This window comes from Glossina fuscipes, unplaced genomic scaffold (genome assembly GCF_014805625.2).
Source record: "Glossina fuscipes isolate IAEA_lab_2018 unplaced genomic scaffold, Yale_Gfus_2 1, whole genome shotgun sequence".
NCBI classification, from domain to species: Eukaryota; Metazoa; Arthropoda; class Insecta; order Diptera; family Glossinidae; genus Glossina; species Glossina fuscipes.
Window position 1 is genome coordinate 8,027,180 of NW_023998415.1, and position 15,733 is coordinate 8,042,912.

Genomic DNA, 15,733 nt, shown 5'->3' on the forward strand with positions numbered 1-15,733 from the left:
GGGTATGTATATATATAGCTTATAAGATGGAGAGAAATAGATAATTAGTAAAAAAAGAAAGTTATGCAGTTGTTTTAAGAGGAAATTAGCTTAAAAAACTAAACGAATAAATTTCACAATGGTTAATAACAAATGTTAACACAAATGAGTTCTTAATGATCGTTCTAGCGGTACAAAGGTGCAAATTTTTTTTGTTTCTTTTTTCTCGTCTCCATACATTAATTGCTTGTATATGGATACAAATTCTAATAAATATTAGATAAGCTAATTAACAAATGGTAGAGGCTCTTGTTCGCTTAAGAGAGAGAGAGAGAGAGCGAAGGATAAATAGAAAGAGAGAGAGAGAGAGAGAGAGAGAGAGAAAGAGAGAAAAAAAATAATAAACTACATATCAAACAAAATGATGAAAACAATAAAACAAAATGTAATTAATTGTGCGTATATTACATACAGAAATGCTTATGGATGGATGGTAAAGTGATTTTATATAATCGAGAATTTTTTGAAAAATAATTACTTGAAATAAAACACAAAAATATGCATAATTTTTTACATACAATTTTCTTTCCTAAGATGCGACGTGCGTTAGTTAAGACAAAAAACAAACAAAAAAAAAAAACAACAAAATAAATTAAAAACAAAACATACACAATTGGTGATTTTTTTTTTTTTTCGTTATTTCTCTTTTATTGAATGTTATTGCAAAATTTATTGTGCTTGGTGTGCATGACATATTTTCAGAAAGGTTTAGTAACAGATGTGCAAAAGAGACAAAAAACAAAAACGAAACGATGTTAATTATTAATTATTAATACATATAACGAAATCAAATGTTGGTAGAGTAGCACAAACCACGACAAGCATAAGATTAATTAAAATATAATCGAGCAATACTTAATATTACAGCAAATATAATGAATATATATAATGAATATAAAGTAAATATATTGACTCTCTTGGAATATAGCTTATCTCTAATGCTGTTAGTGCATACGTACGCAAAGATTCTCAATGCGAAAATAATGAAAACAAAAAAAAAAAAAAAAAAAAAAAAAGGATCAAAGCATATGCATGAATTCAAGTCGTGTTTCTTTCGATTGCTAGAATAAATGAAAATGTTTGAGATGTTTCTAGATCGGAATTGATAGATTGCGTATATATAAATGTAAAAAATTTTCCATTGCGTTTACAATTTATTAAGATATTTCGATATCATAAAAAATTACTTGTATTTTTTACATTAAATTAAATGTAATTAAAAAGCTAGCATGTAAGAAGGTGAGAAAGGCTTATCTTACACAACACCTTGAGCATGAATTTTTAGATGACCATATACAGGTTAACGTCTTTGACGAGTCGTCGAGGAAAATACGTAGAGGAAGTACGTATACAAAATTTCATTTGTCCGCTCATTTATAACGACCAAGTCCGACCGTTCCATTCCCAATCGTTCATTGTTCGCTTGTACTAATTGCGCTAAAAACTTGAGCTCGAAAATGAATGCCCTTCACATTTAATAGTTTATCTTAAAATCCATAGCACAGATATTACGGTAAAATTGAGAATAATATTTATCAGGATCGTTTAAAGCTTGAACGTCATATTGACAATAATGTTGTTATATGTTATATATTAGCTTAAGTTCATTGGCATAAAAGATAGTAGGGCTTTCGTATCCTACAGTACTAAACTTGGTCAGGGTATATTAAGTTTGTGCGACGCAGAAGCGCTTCAGATAGACCCATCTTATATTGTACTCATGATCAGAATTGATCTAAACTTGTCTGTCCGTCTGTCCGTCTCATATCGGCCTATATAAATTTGTGCTCAAGCTACAGGTCACAATTTTTGAAATATTTTGATGAAATTTGGTACAATGACGTGTTCTGATTGAAAATTATGATTCTGAATCGATCAGTATAATATAAGGTGGGTCTATCTTAAGTCCTTCTGCGTGTTACATACCTCCGCATTAATTTAATATATCCTGTACCACAAGTGGTGTAGGGTATAATAAAATATATACAACAAAATCGTGAGTGGATAGTTCTTGATAAATTTAAAAAAAAAAAATAAAAAAAAAAACACATTTTGCGTTTACAAATGTATATTTTCATTTTCAATCGAAAGAAATGCAGCGAATTGGGGAGGGGGGCAATGTTATTTTATCCATTGAGAATCTCTGATATGTAAAGAAGTTAAAATCGTCATGTAATTTAATGTAATTTTTTTAAGTTATGATTTGTTTTTGGGAGGAAATGTTTTATTATACACTGCCGGAGAACAAATGCAATTCGTTTCAATTTGGCAATGGTTTATTACATCATTATTTTATTTGTTTATTTAAGTTCTGGAATATCGTTTTTTAACTAGTACCAGCTATTGAAGTGGGATGATATGGTGATGGTGGTGGTGGTGGTGGTGGTGGTGGCGGTGTTGGTGGAATAGTTATTAAACCTTATATCTTATATGAGGGAAAAGGCAAGAGAGAGCAAAAAAAGTGAGAGAGAAAACGAGAAAGACAGAGAGAGAGAGAGAGAGAGAGAGAGAGACAGACAGAGTGAGTGAGAGAGCATTGTTTACCTGCTGCTGCTGTTGTTGTTGTTGTTGCTGCTGTACAAGTTGATGTACCAATTGTTGTCTGGCGGCAGAGTTTTGCAAAATTATAACTGATTCAGTCTTTTCACGACGTGGGCGTAAGAAATCTAGATTTCTCGGCGTTAGATTGCTAGTCCAATTATTTTTGCTGGACGCGTTTGTGCCATGCGATGACGACGATAATTTACCGGTACCCGATTTACTTTTACCCTGATTGGCAGCCTTTGTTTGTGCGGAGACGGAATTATCTTTTGCTTTGTTATGATCATTTTTAAAGACATTACTATGTTGCATAATGGATGCGCCTCTTTGTGAGGATGAGCTGAATGATTGTTGCAGCGATTGCTGTGTCAGCGGCATCGGTGGTATCGATTGCAGTAAATTGCTATTCGTCAGCACGGTCGAGTGTCGTTTGGTAAGAGGAAAGAAGTCCGAATTTTCGCGTCGGAAACCGCGTATAAAATTTTGCGGTAATTTCGAGTCTGACTCTTGTCGCTTATGTGTAGCATTGGCACTGCGGGTTAAGGCACTTGTGACGGAAGACCTGTTGTTATTATTATTATTATTATTATTATTACTATTGTTATTAACATTAACGCTGGATTTTTGGTTGTTTATTGCTTCTGCCGGACTTAAGCGAAGCAGTTGTTGCTGTGTTTGTTCTTTGGTTTGAGCACCTATTCTGTTATTGTTACTATTGTTAAGGCTATTGTTCTTTGCAACGTTATTCACCCCTGGCCCTTTCAGCGGTTGGAATCCTTTTGGAGTCTGTGGATGTTGTTGCCGTGGCAATTCGGCCAAGCTGCACCTCTGCAGTTTCTGTTCAGCCTTTAATGTACTTATATTCGACGATGTAAGAGTTGCCGCTCTTGAAAGACTGATCACTCCGCCGCTCAATTCGCCACTGTTCTGTTTAAGAAAGAATTTCTCAATATCCCAGTCGCGCAACAAAACAACCTCATCACGTAAATCGTTTTGTGGCCGATTTGCACATGTCGATGTCGAGGCTGATTTTTGTAATTTATTTTGATTTTCGAGTTTCTATATATGTGTATGTTATGTGAAGTTCATATTTATACATTTAATGAGTTTCTAAGGATAATTCTTAAAGGCAATGTTGCAGGAGGAAGTTTTTTTTTTTAAAACATTGGAATAGAAAGAAGCACATTGATGGGAAAGGAAGAGAAACTTAGCGGATGAGAGGAAGAACGATGGGGACCGGAGAGGGGTATTTCTTTTTTTTCGTGTGAACGGCCCAACTGAGTAGTAGCTTTCTGTTCAAAATTTCATCAGATCAACATAGTCTTGCTAGCCTGAAATTCTCTAAATGCTATGTTGAGAGACGTCAACAATAACGAAGGGGCTTCCAAGAACAGTATGCTTATTAGAAACATATACGAGAGAGAAGGAAGGCGACTGCCTCTTTTCCTTACGCAGAGATAGCATGATAAACATTTAAATCTTTCGCAAAACAATATTTTTTTGAAAATTCTTTTTAGAAAATTGCTAATCATATCTATTATGTCAATACTAACTCTCTTTAAGCATAAGAATTGAGGATTCTTACCATCTTAATGTGTTACAGTCATACCTAACCTTGCCAGCTACATCCATTATCATACGGGGCCCAACTTCAAAGATAGTGCAAGTTCGTTTCGATTCGGTAAGAATTCACATTGAATTCACACTGTCAAGTTACTCTATGCCCTAAAAAAGACTCAATATTTTTTTTGGTCAATTCTGAATTTTGCGGTGATATCATAAAATAACGTATGCCGTTTTCGTATTATTTTTCGGAGAACTTCACCAAGTTTATTTACAATTGGTCGACCGGAGAGTGGCTGATCTTTCATATCGCAGCTTCCAATGCGGAGACAAGCTACCAATTCAAATAATCGGTTGTCTTTACTATAAATCCCATAACATGTCAACTTGGCAACTCTACGCGGCATTATTTTCTTAGTTGAAATGATTAAACAAAACACAGTGAGTTTTCACATATGCATATACGGCCGCGGATTGGATTAGCGCTACTAAAGTTACCTGACTCTATTACAAAAAACACTACGAAATATTTCTTTGATCTAATGTTAGATTAGATAGCTAAACGAATATATGTCCAATTCCTTTCGCTGTAACTACTGCTATTAGAGGTTGGTTGGTTGTTCGTAGCTTCCATACACATTTTCGATTAAAAGTCCCAGTTATCCTTCCGTTCTTCTATTTAATAAACATAAAGATATGAAAGATCGATCATGTAATCGTTTAACTGTGATCGTGTTAGCAAATCGAACGCGATAATTTTGCGACCAAACATACCGATAGTCCGGGCAAATGTCTGAGTAAATCTTTTTCAAAAATACCACGACGGAATCGCAGTTTATAGACTCAATTAAGATAAAATTGCCGATCTGTTCATTTCGCATAAAGTGCCATACTGATCGACCAAGGAATGCAAATGCCCAATTTCGATAATACATGCTCACATTTTTGCGGCGGTGGTGCTCCCAGCAAATATTTGAGTTAGATTAACTTTATTTGGTAGGAAAACCTCGTTAGTTGTACTTTTAAAAGGTGTTAAAGGGTCACTCTACTTGTTAACAAGTAAAACCTTAGAAAATGTCTTCAATTCTCTCTTAAGATCAAAGATTGTCGTCGTTTGGAGCTTTCCTCGAATCGAGTTTTCGTAAAGATCGAGTTACGTCCGACCTCTATTGAAGGCTAAACACGCGTTTGCGTGGAGAAACTTATGACCGTTTAAGGCAAACTAGGGCAGACATATAATGTATTAATAGTTTTGTATAATCATGATTCGACCTAGGTATAAACCTTATACATATATTTGCAATGAAAGAACATTTAAATGGGCGTGGCTGCCGCTAAATACGTTTATCGAACAGACAGTCACAGCTAGGAGACAAGGACGTATTTATTAAATTTTTTTTTTTTCTAAAAAAATTGTGTCACGCAGTACCATTACCTTATGAACTCTAAAAGTCAAACTGATTATTTCGTACTTCTCGATAAAACTTTATTAGAGTTTCTGTAACCTACTTAGGATATAATTGCGCGGTGATTCTAGTTCCAAGTATAACGGAAGAGGAAAAAGGTGGATCAGAGGATGCGGGGAAGAGAAGTAGAAAAACTTGGGAGAGAGTGTGTGAGAGAGAGAGATAGAGAGAGAGAGAGAGAGAGAGTGGAAAAAAGAGAGCATCTGCCCAGTTATCACGCACACGAATTTTCACAAATGTTAAGAGTCGAAAATGGTAGGGGATGAGTTAAACAGGGAGTGATAGTTTTTTGTTACATTACTTTTGCAAAATTTTTCATGAATTTCATACGTACATACGTTTATATTTGAAAAATGAAAAAAAAGAAAAAAAAAAAACGAACCATGGTCTCTTGCGATATTTCTTCACGGTACAATGAATTAAGAAAAGATATGTATGTATATACAAAAATATCAACTAAATCTATTTAATTTTTATACACGATTATATGTATGTAAAAGAGTAAATCATTGAGTGCTATTTTATATGCAAGTATAATATTATAGCGCAAAAAGTAAATTTTGTTTAAAGAAATAAAAAAAAAAAAAACATTTATTTATTTATTTGTTTTTTTTTTTTCAAATGCAAAAATATAAGAAAGAAAAAGTTCACGAAAAGTATTTGCAAAAATTATAAATATATATTTTAGAATGTAAACAAAATACAACTATAAAAATTATGATCAATTTCAAATAAAATTATTTGAAAATAATATTTAAGTCGAGAGAACCACAACCACTTGTAAACTGCACGGATTATTGTTTTAATTTTCAGCTGTTTGTGTTAAATTTTTTGGTTTTTTTTTTTCTGTTTTTCTTTTTGCAAATTTTATTAAAAGCCCTAAACCGCTGTACAATTGAAAAAAAAAAAAATGTACAATAATTTATGGCAGCAAAATAACTTTAGTATAATTAATTTGTGGACAAAAAAATATTATAAAATTTACTGTTCCACACCTTTTTTTTTTGTTTTTGCTTTTATGTTCGTTCGCTATACAATTCTTTGAATCGTCACAACCCAAAAGAGAATGTCATAGACGACACTTTTAAAAAAATCACCAATTAAAATTTTTCAAATCATAGTTGTACGTAATTTATTCCAGGGAATTGTTTTTCTTTAAATTAAAACAAAAAAAAAAAAAAAAAAAAAAAAAGGGAAAAAAAACCTACTCCCAACCGGATGCTACTGCAATAGCGATATTTAGGAAGAACAAATGGATGCAAAATACGGGTAGATTTTTCGATTGACTTACCCGCTTCATGATTAATGTTCGATCGCCTGCTTGTTCGTCATCGTCGGGCGTTGGTGGCAACGGACGATTTGGCGGTCCGCTGCTGCCACCGTGCGTCATTGGAGTAGTAGAATCTTCCGAAACTGGAACCAGTCCAGGCCTATATGAAAATTCAGGGCTAAATAAACCAACCAACCAAACCAAAAAGATATTTTTTTTTTTTTTTTTTTTTTTTTACAAAACCAAAATTAATTAAAAATGCACGAAATGCACAAACAAATATACAAACATAAAATTGTTATAGTACATACATAAGAAATAGTATGAGAAGAAAAAGAGATTCAAGGTTATTAATTAACTTATCAATTTAATTTTATTATTAATACATTTTAAAGAAATTTAGGAAAGTCCACATTAACTTCAGGTAGGCGAATATTGATCGATTTAAGGAAACAAGGGTATGTATGTCGGAGCGATTTCTGTATGTCCATGCATACATTAAATTCGGCTATTCTCCTACTCTCCCCTATGCTTTAAAAAAGAATAGAATCTGTCTATTTTATCAGCATGACAAGCCGCCTTATTTGATTCTCTTTTTATAGTTTGCCGATATAAGTATGAGGTTCATATGGTAATAAATGCCTAAGTGTCAGGTTCATTTTTATTTATCAATCAATAAATCTTTTCTTTAATTGCAACCGGAATTTTTGTAATATTTTTCAAATTCTTCCAAACAGATGAAAGTTATTATCATATTTTCGTATTTTCGTCCATAAATAGGCGCGAATATACGGACATAGCAAAATGAAGTTAAAACTTCATGCTAGTAAAACGTGTGGATTAATTCATCTTCTTTGAAAGTGCTCTTAATGCTTGCGCAACGGAACGGTAAAATAAATATGCCCGCTTGCCCTCTGATGCGTCAACTAAGTAGATAGATTGAATAGAGGATAGCTCTTAAACTAACTTGGCCTTATTATTCGTACATTTCCAATTCAATCTTGTTCTTTTTGTTTTGTACTTACAGTGGCTTTGGTGGATCACTTGCTAGCAGAGTACCGTCGTTACGTGCGCGATCATTGGGTTCTTCCGGTTCACTATCAGAATCACTGCTGTCCATTGGATCGAGGGGATTCGAAACGGCCACATGATGATGATTATTAGCTGATGATGGTGGTAAAACGGCAGCTGGTTTCCCCGAACCTGATGACGTTGGTGGTAATGGTCCCGATTGACGATTATTCCGCGGTGGTGCTTCCGGTTGAGCTTGCTGCTGTTGTCCAAATGAAGACGATGCTGAAGCTGATGAACCGGTTTGCGGCTGTTGAGAGACCCCTAATTCATTTAATTGTGCCGCTATCATGTCCAAATCCTAATGTTGCATATAATTTGCAAAGTTGGATTTGGTTGATTGATTGATTGTATGTTATAGGTTGTCGGTTGGTGGTGGTAATGAATGACAGGCAAAGAATGGATAATGGATTTTTTTTTGTGGTGTAGGTGTGTAGATGCAATGGAAAATGGTAAACATTTTTTTATTTATTTATTTATTTATTTTTGTTACCAATTTCAAATATCAATTATTACGTGTTTTTATTAATGTGTTTACAGCAATAGTTTGTGATTTTTTTTTTTAAGGGAAAATAAAAAAAAAATGGTAAAAGTGGCATTAGAGTCTTGTATAAAAATAATTTGTCTTTCAAATAATTTCATTATTTTTTGTTTTAGTAAAATGCATTAATGAACTAACTGGAGTTATAACATTTTGTTTTCAAAGCGTTAGCAAAGTATGTATAAAGTATGTAAGAAAAGGAAAGCGAGACCATTGTTGATTACTACGAAAGTATTGCGTGAGTGGTTGCCGGCTGCAAAATAATATTATATTGAAGGAGCGAAAAACTAATCCGTTTAAAAAGATTTTAGATCCTTTCACTGGGTCCTCAGTGCAACATCTATTTTGCATTTATTTCGTTGTAAGTTAGGTTAACTTAGGTCCTTCGGTATAAATAAGTAAAACGAACTAATCTATATTTACAATGACCCGAAATGGGTCTACATGAGCTCAAATGGCTTGGTTTTTTTTCATAAAGTTTTTAGGAAACAGATGTCACAGGTGAATCACCACCGGGACTGGCTGACTTACCCGTCACCTGCTTTCAGACAACGTTTCTACGAAAACGCTGACCAGATCAAGATGACTTCATGCAATGCATAGCTCAGCAGAAAAATCCTGGATTCTTTGTTATAAGAGAAAAACAAACCTAACAAGGTCTTTAAGGTTGCTCCAATCAAAGATAAGTTGAATTGGTTAACAAGTGCCGCCACAAAAGGACAAGGCTGAATGAACTAAACGTACAAAAAAGTCCAGCTCCTACTATGGAGAAAGCTTACAGTAATTCTTGCCAAGGAGACATTCAGTAAATGAATCCAATGCGAGGTGAAAGTCGCCATAGATTAAGTCATTTAGGCTTTGAGGGTAACCCCGGCTTTACGTTATGTCCTTTCCACATTTTGTCTCTCAATTGCGAAAATACGAGGAGGACATATATTCTTTTTTTGATTGATAGAACGTTTAAACCAAGATAAATCAAGACGAGGTCATGGGATGGCTACAGGAAGGATGCCCCCCTTTCGTTTCCAACTATGGGGCTAGCTTCTCAGTTTACACAATCTGATTGAGAAGAGCAGATCGTTCTGCATATCAAATAGTCAAGAATGAAAGCACTTTTATCTTGAACATAAAATGGATCGCATAAGCAATTCAGAAGTAATCCGCTTAAAACTGTATAGTTACGTGATGTTTTAACCAATGAGAGCATATCAACGTTTTACATTGGCTTTGCTTGGCCAACTATCGTGATTGGTTATTCGTTTTTCACTTTTTCCGTCCGAGTCATGCCCACTTTGTTTCACCGATAACGAAAATACCGAAGCTTATGACTCGATCTGAAGCTAATAAAACCATCCTCTGCGTGAAAGAGCAAAGGGGTCTACAATAAAAGATAATGCATCAAATTCATTTATTCTCTGATCACTCTACTCTATGCATAGCGTTAAAACCTTTAATACCTTTGCAATTCGTAACAATTTTTCGAACAATCATCGCATGATTAATTAACTATTTTCTTACAATTGTTCTTTTGTCTTGAAAATTAAGTCACGATAAACAAACAAACAAATCAAATTGGGACCGTATCGATAAATAAGTGCAATATAAAGCTACGCTGCTAGCATTTTAGTTCACGAGAGTAAAGCCACACAGATAAAAATTTTAAATATAATTGATAAGCAATGGGAGGAAGGGAGTCGGTCTTATGTGAGATGATATAGGCAGATGAATAAAAAACACATGCAGCATAGAGTGTTTGTGAATTTGTCACCTTTACGTTTGTTGCTCATTCTTCTGAGCAAATAGTGCAAAGTTTTGTATTTTGAAAAATGAGAAGTGTCAGTAAATTGTATTCGTGAGGTAAAAGTAGCGCTATGCGCTGTGCACTGTATTTGACTGGAATATTAGCTCATTTGCAATATATTGTGAAAATATGCTCTGTATGTCTGTATATGTTGGATAAGTGAGGGTTGGTCGATTTTCTTCAATTTGTTTGAAGCGTACGTGAAAATGTGACAACATTTTGATTAGCGATAGGGAGCGAGTGCTCTTAAAAGGTGGACAAAAATAGAAGTAAATATATGAAGAACTGAGCGAACTATATTTTATTGATTGCAAGACGACTTAGATAGAACTTAGAAATTAGATATCCACTACCATAGATATATCTATGTATATGATACGTAAAATATTTTGGTAATTGTAAGAGAAAAATGGTAAATTTTTGAAGGCGAATGAAAAAAGTCTCGGCCAAATGTATGACAACGACCGATATTTAGTTTGGACCTAACTTATTAATGGAAGTATGTTGAAATAATTGAAATTTTTGTGGAGAACTTTTTTTTAGTATTTTATTAGATATTGTGAGTGTGTGCTTGTATACAAGTCTCGCCAATTTTTGGAATTTTATAAAGCGTTTATATACTTTGAAGGGTTGTTGATAGATGTATATTTAAATGTTTAAAATGTAATGAAAGTTAGCGTATCTCCATTGCTGTGGTGGTGGGTATAAAATAAAAGCCACTTTTTTAATAAAAAAAAAAAACAAAAAAGTGTTCATATGTACATACATATGTGTATAAAATAATATAGTGTAAGAGAGAAAAACCTACCTCTGGTCTCCTGGGTGGTAACTGTGATGGTAATTGATGTTGAGGTTGTTGTTGGAGTTTAGGGAACAAATAGGACATTTTTGTTGTTGTTTGTTGTTATTTTTATAATATTAGGTTGTTGATGTGTAGGTACAGAAGGTAAGGGTAGTAGTATTGGTTTACAAAATACAACAAAAATTATGTGAGTTGATAATAGTAAGACGACAGCCGGAAACGAGAGAGAACATCACACAAACACATATAATAAACATGAAAATAAATGTACATTAAAATAAAAAAAAAAAGAGTTAACAATTTACAATGCCGAGAAACTAAAATTAAATTATAAATAATTAATTATTTTATGTACATGGGTACGTATTGCATAAAAGTATGGAATAGACAGAAACGTTTATATTTTGGGAGAAACATGAAAGGATATCGACATACATATATATGCGAGTTTTTATAAACCTACAAAATTACCATTTGACTAAAGGTATGCAGATAGGGAAAGGGCAATGAATGCTATATATACTGACTGATTTAGACAATCTGTGTTGCTCAACAATACATACCGATGGTTTAAAGTTATTTTGTGAATTGCGTTGTTGCTGTTGTTGTTGTTGAGGCGTTTGGGCAGAAGATTCCGAACTTTTCGGGGTCGGTGGCAATGGTCGATTAGCATGTGGGGGATCCGGTACCACTATTAAACGTTGTGGCAAAGCAGGACGTGATGGCGGTCCAGGCTCTTCAATTTGTTGACGTTGATCGCGCTAATTGAAATATAATAATAATTATAGCTTAAGTAATCTAATACTCGTAATGCATTTTATCTGAATTACCGATGCTGCTTTTTGCTGACGAATGGCTGGTGGTTGTTGACCTTGGGCCTGTTGCTGGACTTGAGCAGCCGCTGCCTGCGCCGCAGCCACAGCGGCCATTTGTTGTTGCTGCTGTTGTTGTTCAGCCGCTATGCGGCCCTCCTGGATTTGTTGAAAATTACGCCGTAACGTGTCGCCGGGAGCTTGTATAATTGAACTGGGCTCACCAGCTATCTGTGGTTCATCATCATCATTATCTGAACCAGAGTAACGGTAATCTTCCCTCTCCTTCTCCTGTTTACGTTTCTTACAACGATCAATGTGATCCTTTAGTTGTATACGCACTTGACGATCTGTGGGTTGATCCTTAATAAAGGCATGCTTTAACAATTGTTCTGTGTAAGGCCTCTGATGATAGTCTTTCACTAAAAATATGAAGCCAATGTAAATCAATATGAAATATTTGATCAAAATAAACAAGTTTTGGCTTGAATTTAACCCACCACCACAAGATACGAACGCTTTACACTTACATATATACTTATATTTATATATACATATAAGTATATATATATGTATGTTTATATTCTCTTAATATTGCGTATAATTATCACAATTGACCGACTGACTGTTCACCCATTGTCTATTTCTAGGCATTATAAGCGGAATGACAAAGTTAGTATATCATTTAGGTGGTAAGTGTCAAGGTTGTCTTTCATATCATTTTCATACCAAGCACTGTATCTATGAAACTTTGAAATTTCTTTGACCATTTTCGATTTGATTTTAGCCGAGGGGGCGAATTACGTGGTATTAAGAAAAGAGCACGCATCGGATGCAAATCACAAAGTGGCGGTTGAGATTCAGCCATTTCCAATGCGGTTATGCCCAGCGACCATAAATCTGAACGATTATCATAGGTAGCCTCGGGATTCTCGTCACAAGCTATAACTTCGGGTGCCATCCAGTAAGGTGTACCAATGAACGTGTTTCGGCGACCTATCGTGCGATCTAATTGTGCTGACACACCAAAGTCTACTAGCTTCACTTCGGCATTATCGGTAAGCAATACGTTCTGTCCTTTGATATCACGATGTATGACTTTATTCGAATGCAAATAACTAAGTCCGCGCAAAATCTCGCGGCATATATACGCTATCCACTCTTCTTTGAGACTCTGACCCTTTGTGGACTTAACTAAATCCGTTACTGAACCAGCACCACAATATTCCATAACCAGCCAAAGCTGATCATCTTTGCCAGGCGGTGATTTCTTAATGAAAGCACCATAATAGGTAGCAATATTACGATGATTTGAATATTTCTTAAGCACATTAATTTCCAATTTGATCTCTTCTTCTTCATCTTCGGTGACATCCATCACTTTTATGGCAGCCAATTGACCAGTCTTTGTGTGACGACCCTGAAAACATAGCGAGAAAAGAATTTCAAAAACAAAATAATTAGCAAAGCAACAAAAGTTCGTTGGATTTTTTTACAAATCCGTGCGCGGTTATATAAAAATTGTCATCGAGAAATTACAGCACAACAAGATATAAGTTAGTAAGTAATCCTCTTATCAAACTCTATATATAGAGAGAACTCTCTTAACGGCTAAAGCATTTCTAAATAACTTATCCGAACGTTGAACGAAATGTAAATATTTTTTTATGCATAAAAACATTGATTCCATTAGCTAATGAAAAAAAATAGATTTCATTGTAAAAGGTAGGGAAGGGAAATGAATAAGAGAATGGAAATAAGGATATTTACGGAGAATATGGAAACGCATGGAAAGCGAACTAGAACTGGACAGCAAGAAACCTTGCCTGCATTGTTGAAACAATTATTTAGATAAAAAAATAAATAAATAAATATTTACACTAAAATTAAATTATTTTTTATTTAATAAGTTTAATTTCTTTTAAAAGATTATTATTAACAAAATAAATTCAATCATTACAATAAGGCAAGGGTGTCCTTCAAATATGCTATCCACCATCTGGCCTCATGCAATTCTTCCCAAAACACACTTGGCGAAATTACCTTTCTTGTCAAAGATTATTATTATTATTATTATTATAAATTTAGCCAGAGAATAAATTTTAAGTCTAAAGTCTTAAAGCAGTAGCATCTAAGACTATCGGCTTTATTAAAAACTCTACCGCACTTGAGATTTGAACCTCCGACTACTGAGTTGCTGTCAAAGGTAATATTACTATTATTATTATTATTATTATTATTTTATTTGTTTTCGTCGTTTCTTAGAATGCTTATGCCATTCTCTACCAATTTTCAATATACGATATAAGCATATCGCTAGATCCGACAGGTCGTGTGTGTAATGTCTGTCCTAAATAGCTCTCGGCGGCAAAAATTAAGTTATCGGCTTCGAATTTACTAAAAAGATTAAAACTTGGTACACAAAGGTTGGAAAAGAAAACACTTCTGTTTTCATCACTAATGAACTAAAACGGCAAAAATTTGTACACTCTATCAACGCACCTACAGTACCTAATGGCAAAAATCGCCCACGCCCAGCTAATAAAAAGACTCACACATGGCCGCATATACTTTTTTCTCCACTGTAATAACCTAAAAGCAGCAACTTTTTTGTAAATTTCTTGTGATGGAATTAAAGGCACCACAACTCGTTTTTTTCGAAGCAAATTTTTTGAAAACGGCTTGCACAACATGACTTCATTATATATACTAGGCATACTAAGTTTATCATAATGTTTGCAGCACCCAAAAATATGATTCCGCGATCCCATAAGGTATGCATATTATGCTTGATAATCAATCTTCATAAATATTGTTTTTTTGGTCCCATACAAAAAACATTCGTCAAGAAACCTCTTTTTTCGGTTGTTAAAGTGGCCTTACCCCGTTAGGGGGGACCTCGCCCAATAAGTTTTATGGTGCAAATTTTAATCTAAAAACAAAATGTTATTTAATCGCAACGGGTCGTAGCTAGTGATGCCCAAATATATTGACTTTGGTTCGAGTAAAAAAGCAAAAAGGTTTAAATGAACGTGGCGAAAATCCCTTACGTGTTCTACCAGAGTCTAGTCTACAATATAAGGATCGTAACAGGAACCTCTCATGCTCACATATTCTTTCTCATTCCCCCGCTTTCCGCCAAAATGCTCGAATATATTCTACAAGGTTCAGTTCAAAGAACTTCTTACGCGAATAAAACAAAAAACTTCGAAAAAATTTGCAGTAACCTCCGCTCATAATTATCCAAGGATTGTCAGTCTTCAACTGCGCTTATAGTATGGGTTGAAAGAATTTGCACTAACAAAGTCACACGACTCGCGAATGTATTTCATCTAATACAAGCTGTTCAGGAATTCTTGCAATTATTTAATAGCAAGTTCAAGATAAAATTATAACTGAAAATAATCTATGGATATTGACGGCGTAGTGAACAGTTGCGAAAACTTTGTCAAATATATTTTCAGTATATAAAAAAAAAGCTTCATATATACTAAAAAAAAAAAGAAAAAAGAAATTATACCAAAACAGTTTTTCAGGCAGTCAGTGGTCCCAAAATAATTTCTTGTTTCAATTATTTCGAAAATAAAAAAAAAAATACAAGTAAGAAAATTATATTCGGTCGTGATCACATCTTTTATATCCATTACCATGACCTTAGAAATAATTTAAAAAGAAGGTAAGCTTGTTCTATAATACTGGGTGTGGGCGCAGCTAATTTTTCTATTTTCAGAATAATAGTGGAAATTGTTATAATGTTTTTGTTAGACTTTATGAGTGACAACTGAAAAGCGCTGAAAGCGATGGTATTCAGAGTTTTTGTAAGCATA

General features: G+C 34.1%; 1 protein-coding gene across 11 annotated transcripts in view; it reads right to left on the reverse strand.

Annotated features, from left to right (window-relative positions):
- The window catches only part of LOC119632262 (serine/threonine-protein kinase mig-15), a 69,797-nt gene that overhangs the window by 20,784 nt on the left and 33,280 nt on the right, over nt 1–15,733 (reverse strand). For 2 of the 11 annotated variants that reach the window (XM_038025086.1, XM_038025077.1), the window contains exons 3-9: nt 12,636–13,326; nt 11,925–12,328; nt 11,658–11,855; nt 11,101–11,121; nt 7,905–8,251; nt 6,901–7,039; nt 2,584–3,639 (exon numbers count right to left, since the gene is read on the reverse strand). In XM_038025086.1, the coding sequence (XP_037881014.1) occupies nt 2,584–3,639; nt 6,901–7,039; nt 7,905–8,251; nt 11,101–11,121; nt 11,658–11,855; nt 11,925–12,328; nt 12,636–13,326 (2,856 nt within the window). Of the gene's footprint in view, nt 1–2,583; nt 3,640–6,900; nt 7,058–7,904; nt 8,252–11,100; nt 11,122–11,657; nt 11,856–11,924; nt 12,329–12,635; nt 13,327–15,733 lie in introns of all 11 variants that reach the window. The other 9 variants (XM_038025084.1, XM_038025076.1, XM_038025081.1 and 6 more) reach the window with 8 other exon arrangements.